Source organism: Lithobates pipiens, unplaced genomic scaffold (assembly GCF_037356315.1).
Source record: "Lithobates pipiens isolate NorthernLeopardFrog02 unplaced genomic scaffold, aLitPip1_a1.2 Scaffold_6, whole genome shotgun sequence".
Classification (NCBI taxonomy): Eukaryota; Metazoa; Chordata; class Amphibia; order Anura; family Ranidae; genus Lithobates; species Lithobates pipiens.
In genome coordinates this window covers 7,930,002-7,939,875 of record NW_027507881.1, presented here as the reverse complement: position 1 = coordinate 7,939,875, position 9,874 = coordinate 7,930,002, and the positions used below count along the sequence as shown (strand labels likewise).

Below are 9,874 nucleotides of genomic sequence, written 5' to 3'. Positions count from 1 at the left end.
CTTCTATATAGAAGAGTATCCTATGGCCTCATACACCCAGCCACAACTTCTGCCCCCATTAAGATTGGGAAACTTCCAAACTTCATACAACACCTGAAACCAGGGCTGAGACAAGGTGGGGCAGAAGGCTGCCACACAAGACCCATGATCTAGCCATTTAGAGCCCACCAAATCTATGCCGTTTAACGGTCTAAATAAGCAAAAGAAATAGACCAGATTAAATTTATTTTATTTCTCCACAGACAATACATATTGCGGCTTTTTTAGTGACTTGACAATGAACACTGTACACACAGTGACTACAAGAACACTGACACACCCAACAGCCACCAACCACCAGAGCTCTGTGGGGGTGGACTCTTCCTTCATCACTGCAGCTGCAATGTTGCTTTGTTTTGGCCCAATCACAAGCAGAGGTCCCAAGGTGGTCATTGACTGTTCTTCCATGTTAGGTTCTGCAGGAGAAATATTGAAGGGTCAAAAGGCACATAAACATCTATACAATGCAACCAAGGGCTTTCAGATAACTCAACTCCTACTCAAGTGTGCAGAGGTGGTGTCCACTGTAGACCCTCATGAATCAACGTTCTCATGTTAACCAATTGAACACTATTGGGGGGGGGAGAATGTTTGAACCCTCAAGATTTGCATTGCTATGAAAGGTTATGCAGGAGAGCCACCTTCCTGTTCTAGTTCTGAAAAGAGTGGAGGGAAACCTCTATGGGAATAGAAGCAGCAATATGAGGGCCATCCAAGTTATAGCCTCCCCCCCCTTCATTGCAACCCATGTCCCCTCAGAACCTTAGTGGGTGCAAGAATCAGGGCCAGGTTGAATAACCCTAACCAGTCAGGAGCCCCTCACCCTCCCATTGTAATGAAACAGGAGGAAATCCATTCTCAGGACATTCCCAGCAAAAGGAGCAGATATGGCCACACCATTATTGTATGCAGCAGCTGCATGGTTAAGACTCACCATTTAAGGCTTCCCTTTTCCCAAAGGCTCTTGGTCTTCCAAATCGGCTCCTTCCTCCTGCTGTCAGACTAGTAGGGTTGCTACAGGTGCCTGGTGTCCCACAACACTGGCAGATACTGCTGGGGCCCTCAACTGCAAACCAGCTAGAGGGAAAAAAAAAAAAAAAAAGTATGACAACTTGTCTTTAGCAGATGCAGTGGAAGCTTGGTGAAAGGCCAACACTATAGGTAGTTAGACATTTCCCTTAAAGGGGACTTGGGGCTCATCCCTCCAGAGGCACAGAGGCGATAGGGAGATTCACTCTATTTGTATAGTTTACCAGAATTGAAAGAAAATTGTTTGGGTTGGGGGGTCCAAGGTATTCCATTCATTTGCAGGGATTTTCTCACTTCCTGTTTGGCTATGGGACAGGAAGTGAAAGCAAATCTCTGCAATGGTAGAGATGGCGAGAAGTCTGATGGGTTATAACCCTCCCTGGCTCTATCCAAAATTAAGAAGTTTTGCCCATTGTTCTACTTACAGTGCCAAGTTGATCCCCCTTGGATGGCATTTACAGTTGACCACAAGGTGTCCATGCAGCAGATTCAGGAGCACCATGCCCATATTCCTGATCATGCTGGCACCTGAGATTTTAGACCAGGGGTAGGCAACCTCAGCCCTCCAGCTGTGGTGGAACTACAAATCCCATCATGCATCTAGGAGGAATGCCTGCAATTGTCAGGGTCTTGCAATGTCTCATGGGACTTGAAGGTTCACCACAGCTGGAGGGCTGAGGTTAAAAACAGGGGTAGCCACCCCTGTTTTTAGGCCAGCTTTCAGCCCCATGAGACCACTTACCTGGCTAGCAATTTTACCAATGTACATGGTGTAAATATGTAATGGTACAGACATACCCTGTGGGGGCCTTTCATACTTAAAAAAAAAAAAAACAATCACAGGTTACTAGATCCCTATAGAAGTGATTAGACAGACAAATGCTATGGAGAAGAGCAGCAACCCATTGGCACCCAACAGGCATTTCAATAGTCTCACCTGTTTGTGGCTTTACTATAGGAACAGGCCTTGTTAGTGGGATCTGGGACCTGAGTGGCAGCAGCAGCAGCTCTCAGGTAACAGGTCAAGTAGATCTGGAATAAAAGGTTTTATTAGGTTAAACATTACTAGAAGGCACCAATCTGCGCAACCAATTCGAACAGTCCTCACCAGAGATGCATCATTTCCTTGGAACCGGAAGGCATCAACCGTGAACTGTAGAGAGTTTGTCTGCACCCTTGGGGCGATGAAGGCTGAGGAGACATCAGCTTGTGTTCCATCCACCAGACACCTGCAGAAGATGGTCATTTACAATGTGGGCCATATGGAAACCCAACCCCCTACCCACACAAAAAATAAATAAATAAATCCCACATACCCATTGTCTGCAATGATGTCGTAACTTGGAGAAGAGGTGGCATCAGGAGATATGGTGGCCACACAGTGGTCCACATACAGGATCATATCAATTTGGTTGCGAGTATCCACAGAGGCCTGTATGTAGAGAATATCCCCCAACTGATAGATGGGAGAACTTCTGGGACCACGCCAGTCCTCTGTATACATAAGGAAAGGGGGATTAGTAAAGGCCCAACAATAACCCCTCCCTCCTGATCACCCATCTTCCTCACCAGTCATCAGGGCCAAAGAGAAGGCCAACCTTTCTTCTAAAGACACAGTGGTGCTGAATGGAACCCACGTTGGCTTAATGGCCTGGCTGCTCACATTACTGTGCCTGCACAGAACAGGATCAAGGTCAGTTATGAGTTAATTTAATGTCACAAGTTCATATTACCGACTTTAAGTACATGGTCAAAGCCTGGTTACAATTCCATCTAGCAAGTTACTAAAGGATGGCTGTCTGGTTGATTCCATTCCTGTTGGACAGTGACCAAATGAAGCCAGATAGTAAAGCCATTAATGGGACAGGATCCCTGAATATTTAACTGACCAGGAGCAGCTACTATATTTGTCCCCAGAGTCTCTTTAGAACCTTGTTAGGCAAATATATATATATTTTTTTGGGGGGGGGCTGGGCAACAGACTACTACACTCAGCCTCACAATAGGCTGCCAACACCCTTAACCAGGGGAAAAAACTAATACTGTACATTAAAATCTCTTGGCAAGGACAGATGAAGGTTAAACCCCTAGTTGTGTTTTTCTGCCCACTCTGGCCAAGCATTGACCAGATGATGAACACCAGCTGGGACCTGCATGGCAGCCTAGTTTAAGCTGATCTAGTAGTGTTGACTCACCGGTAGTAGTAGCACATTATGGGGACCACAGCTGCATTGGTTCTGATGATTGGAATGGAGGAGGTTGGGCTGTAGTTCAGGTTGGTGGTGTAGATTAGCCAGTCTTCAGTCATCTGTGCAAAAGAGGAGAATGATACAGACTTGGACTAAATGTCAGCTTTCCATGCTCGAGACCAGGTCAAGCTCACCATTGCCTGGCACCAGTGTTGGAAAGCCAGCCCCCCCCCGGAATCTTGTGTCCAGGTTTCAGTCTGCCTGAAACCCAGACAGATTTAAACAGGACTGTGGCTCCCCAAGTAAGTGAGATCATAAAAATCTTTTGCCTTCCGGGAGCTGCGGGCAGGTTTGGGGGGGGTGGGAGTTGGGTTAAACACTCCCAAGTGAATCAAATGTTTACATGCAGGGTTTTCCCCCTTTCCACGTGGAATTTTATTGACTTGCTAGGTAAACTGACATTACAGAAATTAACATAGTATAGCCCTCTCCCCTTCTGGAGTGTACCATTTGTGCTGGCCCAGCTCCTTCACCTCTTCCTACATAATCCCCATGTAGCCATCAAGGGAAGAGGAGCAACTCTGAAGCTTCTGACATCACTCCCAAGATGGCGGCACCCAACAGCAGTCTCCACAAAAGTAAACCTGAATAAAAATGTGATAAGAGATTTGTTGACCCAGTGACTGGTCTTCCAAGAATCAGTCTACAAAAAAGGCAAGTCTTGAGTCTGCTGGCACTTAAAGTAAACCCACAACAGTGTTCCAACTACCTATCCAGCGACGCATACAATAAGCTCTACTAATGGTCTGGAGAGTCCTCTCCAGACACTACTAGTGGTTCTCTATCTGTACCCCACATTCCAGATCCCTACCAAACAGTATGCTTGAACAGGGGCGTACTGACAGTGCGGCAACATGGTGTCCTGTGACTGAGCAGCAATCCCAGATATGCAAACTGCACCTGTCCTTGGTGTGGGCAGACTTATTTTTTGGCGGGGGGGGGGGGTTTATAACATAAGGGGCAAGTGCAGCCCCCCACAGCAAAACGAGGAGAAGGGACCCCATATGAACTGTGTTTAAAGTGCAACGGAAAGAAAACTGATAGAGTGGCATGGGTTAGAACCCCATTGGGTTTTTATTTCTGTCTGTACTCTATGGGGGACACCTGCTCTGGTAACAGCCAGGGATTTCCTCACTGTTATGGCTACAAAGCAGAGAGTGAAAGGAAATATTCCCCCCCCCCCCCCCCCCCGCCTTTACAACAAAAATAGAAAAATGCCCAGAGGTTTTAACTCGCCCATACCCCATTCAAAAGCATGGTGTCTTCACTTCCATCTTTATCTTCCCAAAGTGGAGCTTTAAGGTTCCTGTACAACCCCTCCCCTACACGCAAAGAGGAGGCCATATGAACCAAGCCTTGTAGGGATGGTCTTACTCTGGTAAGCAGAGGTTTGAATTCTACACCGGCTGGTGTGAAAGTTAAGTGGATAGGCTGTAGCAATTATTTATAGCCTTTTCAATGGAATATCAGGTACAGGGTCATTAGGAACTAGCTGGTTCCAGGTGAGGCCAAAAAAGCAGCAGTGGTGCGATACACAACAGACTACTGGAAGATGAAAAGGGAGGAGGGTGACTGTGGGGCCATTGACTAGAATACATGGATAAAGGGGAACATTTGAAGACTACCTGCACGGTGTTGCCACAGTCCTGGAGGTTGATCTGGAAGGAGACAGTGGTGTCTGTACTCTGGCTGTTGGGTTTGCATCCACGGGGCCCCAGGCTCAGGTCAGAAGGTCGGACCAGCTTCCCAATACCATAGAAATCCCTCTGGACGTTGACCACCATGTTGTCCTCTCCACACTGGATGCTGATAGGGGAGGTCCCAGGCTGCAGCAGATCTCGTGGAACCCCACCAACACGGCCAGCAAGTGAACCCCTAGGAGCCCCAACACCCACAACAGGGCGATTAGCATTCCAGTCTCTTGAGCCCCATCTAGAAGAGCCCTGGCCAGGTAGAGCCCGCTGGTTACTCCTCCACCAATCTGACTGGCGGCCCTGTCTCACCAAGACTCCATCACAGCCAAACCCTGACCAATAGGCCACTGCCAGGAGCAACAGCCAACACCATTTCACCAGAAAATCCATCCTGCCCATAAGAGACCTAACACAATGAATGAGGGAGAGAGCGCTGTCCTTTATACCCCTCCCACCAACCACTGATGCCCCCAGCTGGGGCCAATCATCACCACACCCAATGGCTGGGACTATACATGATGGATGGGAGATGGAACAACTAATGGAGGTCACCTCATCCCCCTGGAGATCCACTGGAGAAGATGGCTAGATTCATCCTCATGCTGAAATCAGATGGGAGAGACAGGTCCACATGGAGTGTGCTACACAAGCTGCATGGAGAAGAGGAATCTCAAAAGGATACACAATGATTGGATCACGTACAACTAATACTACACCATAACATTAATGTCACTCACACCAACAGTAGAGATATATTGTAGGACTCAATAGCACAGGGATGGTGGGAATCCCTCATAATGGGCACAGCAGGTGTACAGACCCTGGAACTCAGCACAGGGACGGTGGGAGTTCCTCATAATAGGCACACAAGGGTACTGACCCAGGAACTCAGCACAGGGATGGTGACAACTCCTCATAATGGGCACAGCAGGTGTACAGTTTCAGGAACTCAGCACAAGGATGCTGGGAATCCCTCATAATGGGCACAGCAGGTGTACAGACCCAGGAGACCAGCACAGGGATGGTGGGAACCCCTCATAATGGTCACAGCAGGTCTAAAGACCCGGAGACTCAGCACAGGGATGGTGGGAACTCCGCATACTAGGGACAGCAGGTGTACAGACCAAGGAACTCAATACAAGGATGCTGGGAATCCCTCATGATGGGCACAGCAGGTGTACAGACGCGGGAACTCAGCCCATGGATACAGACCCCGGAACCCAGCACAGGGATGGTGGGAACCCCTCATAATGGACACATCAGGTGTACAGACCTGGGAACTCAGCATAAGGATGGTAGGAACCCCTCATAATGGACACATCAGGAGTACAGACCCGGGAACCCAGCACAGGGATGGTGGGAACCACTCATAATGGGCACAGTAGGTGTACAGCCCTGGGAACTCAGCACAGGGATGGTGGGAACCCCCCATAATGGGCACAGCAATTGCACTGACCCAGGAACTCAGCACAGGGATGGTGGGAACCCCTCATAATGGGCACAGCAGATGTACAGACCAAGGAACTCAGTACAAGGATACTGGGAATCCCTCATGATGGGCACATCAGGTGTACAGACCTGGGAACTCAGTCCATGGATATAGACCCGGGAACCCAGCACAGGGATGGTGGAAACCCCTCATAATGGGCACATCAGGTGCACTGACCTGGGAGCTCGGCACAGGGATGGTGGGAACCCATCATAATGGGCACAGCAGGTGTACTGACCCAGGAACTCAGCAGAGCAGAGGGATGGTGGGAACCCAGAGGTGCCTTGTAGTAACAAACAAGTCAGCACAATGCATGTCAATGAACATTATGTTTAATGCAATGCCATTTATTTAGAATGCCACCCAAAAGATATAAGGCAAAGGCATTTCTTAAATGTCATATAGTACATCTTACCAGACATTAGAAAAGTGGCTGCATTTGTTTGTTTTTTTTTCAGGTGTTTTTCCTCTATTCTCACCTGGTGATCCTGCCAGTGATACACATCCTGTCCAGCCTGGTGGTCCACCGAGGTGGAGGGGTCATTGAAGAGGGGGTACTGTCGGGGCTGGGCTCAGCCCTTCCTTCTCTGAGCTGGCCACTCAACTGTCGGCTAATTGCCAGCTCCTATCTCTCCACAGTGACTGACCTGTTGATGATATCCTGCTTGTTAGTCCTGCCTACTTAAGCCGTCCAGCTCAGATGATCTGTGCCTTCGCCTTGCTCAACATCACAGAGACTATCTCCTGCGTTGCTGTTGTTGAAGACTTGCTTGCCTGACATTCCTTCTGGCTCCAGATCCTGCTTGCTGTTTCCTGGCTTCCTGACTTTCTGGCTTATCTGACTATCCGTTACGGTTACAGAACTTTGGCTATGTTTTGACTAAATTTGTTCTATTTACTTTTATTATTAAACTAGTGTGATTTAACTGTAGTTCTGTCTCTGTGTGATTCATGGTTTCTGACATGTAGACTCCTATTTTCCAATCGCTCTGTATCAAATCAGACAGGCCCTTGCACTACATAGTTGATGGTAGATCTAAAGCAGATTCTACAATCAGATTGCATAGTGTATGGTGATCTTTACAGATTTCCAGGAACATACTTCTCCTGTTTACTACAGCTCTGCTCCACATAGGCTGTTATGTGATCACTCAGCTCCTGCACATGCTGCCAAATGAATGATCTATGCAAGAATAAGGTACAGAACAATAAATCATCAGAGGAAGGTGCTGGCAGCGTATTCAGTGAGAAATGTCCTCACTGACATTGACTGCATGTAACTACAGAGGGAAGCAATCTCCTGGAGGGGGAGGGCAGGTGCAGGGTGTGTGTAAAAGAGTTCAGGTGCTGAAGTATTTCCTTCTAATGGTTTTCCCAAAATACCACAATTATAGAAGGAAGTAATGGAGGGGTTTTCTATAGAACAAACTGGGGAGAAATATTTTTCTCTTCTGCGACAGAAGTACATTATGAGATATTGGTACATAGGGAAGCTGAATTTTCGAAAAAGAAAAAAAAAAGCCTTTAATACCACAACACATATAAAATAATGTTTGTGGGTTCAGCATGGTGCGGTGACAGTAACACAGTCCAGATGTAATATAAAGAACTTGTATTGTAATCAAAGTATAACAATTCATAAGAAGCCCAGTGGAAGGCAGCCCGACCAGGAACACTCACAGATGTACAGCAGATTATAGCAGATCTCAGCTGAACTGACAGCATCTGTCTTGAGGGGTAGAATGCGGCCTGGCCGATCTCTGCCCAAGCAGGGAGGTTTCCAGGAAGAGTGGCAGATCCCTAGGCTTTCCCTACTCATCTGGAACCTCTCTCTGCTGCACTACCTGCCAAACTCAGGAGCCAGGGTCTTAAATAGACTCTGCCTGAGCCAAGATGGCCACCAGTGTCACATGTTCTGTCAGCATCCAACCCAGTGACCCAGGAAACTACAGTGGAACCATGTTCCTCGTGATTTCCTCTCCCTCTGCACTGCTGCTGTGGTTGAGTGTCAGTGGAGAAAATATCAGAAATTATTTTAAAGTGTAAGTTCACTGTTACAGATAATCTGTAACGTGAGCTTACACTGGACCCCCTCCCCATCCCTCCCCCCTGGTCCCGCTGTACCAGTGTCCCGTGACCCCCCCCCCCCCACTGTCAGGCACCAGGTGAATCGGCTTCCCGGTACCTGACAGTGGGGGGTCGCAGGGCTCTGGTACAGTTGGACCGGAGGGGATGGGGAGGGGGTTCAGTGTAAGTTCACCTTACAGATTTTCTGTAAATGTGAACTTACCCTTTAAGTAGGGTTGCCACTTTTTATTCAAGCCAAACCCGAACACTTTAGCGGCGCACAGCAAATTTTAATTTAAAAAAAAAAAATATACACTACAGGGGGTCCCTGGGTTATGAACCCGTTAGGGACTTTTCTCCTGTTTGTAATCCGGAAATGCTCGTAAGTCGACCGCGCATGCGCAGAACGACAATTACGAACATTTCCGATGTTCCGTCAAATGCCGTTCTATACATGTGCGGCCAATTATGGGCATTTCCGACATTTTCCAAGGCTTCGTCTGGCCGCACATGCGCAGAACGGCAGAGGGTCCCCGCAGCGCCCTGTTCGTATGTAGGAGTGGTTCGTAAGTCGGGGACCCCCTGTATAGGAATGTAACAGACCTGGGACACCTTTGGGCACTCCAAAGAGAATAGTAATGCGGAACGCAGTGCCCCCCCTCACCCTCCTGTCAGGCCCTGTTCTGAGTCACATTAATGTCTGAATAATGTGTCCGGGTTTCAGGTGGACTGAAATCCGGACACGTGATTTAAAACCCGGACTGTCCGGGTGAATCCCGGACAGGTGGCAACCCTACGTTTTAAGGTGAACATTGCAATAATAACTCAAATATACACTCACTAAAAATATATTTTCCATTAATATATAGCCCTCTTGAGCAGTAAAGAGTTTGGCCGGCAATTTCAGAACGCTCAGAAATTCTTTCCAGGCCTCTGTTGGAAGCTGTTGCAATCCAGTTCAGCATCCAGTTCTAAAATGTAAACAGCTCTGCTAAACAGCTCAGCCCTGACTGGCAGGGGAGGAGACCTGATTGTTCTCTGCTGCAGCTCAGTAACACTTACAGGTCTAGCCCCTCCCCCCAGCCTGCGACTAGCTAGTGAAAGGAGAAGCTTCAGCGGGTGAACGCATCCCTGTATCACTCTGCTCTCTCCTCCTATCAGCATGTCCCTTGTTTGCACTTGAGCACTGCGGCAAAAGGGTTTGGCTCCTTGTGCTGATTCTTTGAGCTCTGTGGTACAAAAGACTGCAAGAAGCAGATACCCGGTAAAATTCAGGCACATATACTGCTTGCAAAAATAAATTTTAT

General features: G+C 47.9%; 1 protein-coding gene across 1 annotated transcript; it reads right to left on the bottom strand.

The window, feature by feature from the left end:
- Nucleotides 1-216: 216 nt before the first annotated feature.
- Nucleotides 217-5,492, bottom strand: LOC143958255 (zona pellucida sperm-binding protein 3-like). Its single transcript, XM_077467773.1, has 8 exons — nucleotides 4,943-5,492; nucleotides 3,264-3,376; nucleotides 2,638-2,741; nucleotides 2,385-2,562; nucleotides 2,177-2,297; nucleotides 2,006-2,100; nucleotides 974-1,116; nucleotides 217-455 (listed from the first exon to the last, which is right to left on the bottom strand). Exons 1-8 carry the CDS (start codon nucleotides 5,408-5,410, stop codon nucleotides 229-231), a joined length of 1,449 nt encoding a protein of 482 aa, XP_077323899.1. The 5' UTR covers nucleotides 5,411-5,492; the 3' UTR covers nucleotides 217-228.
- Nucleotides 5,493-9,874: the final 4,382 nt, after the last annotated feature.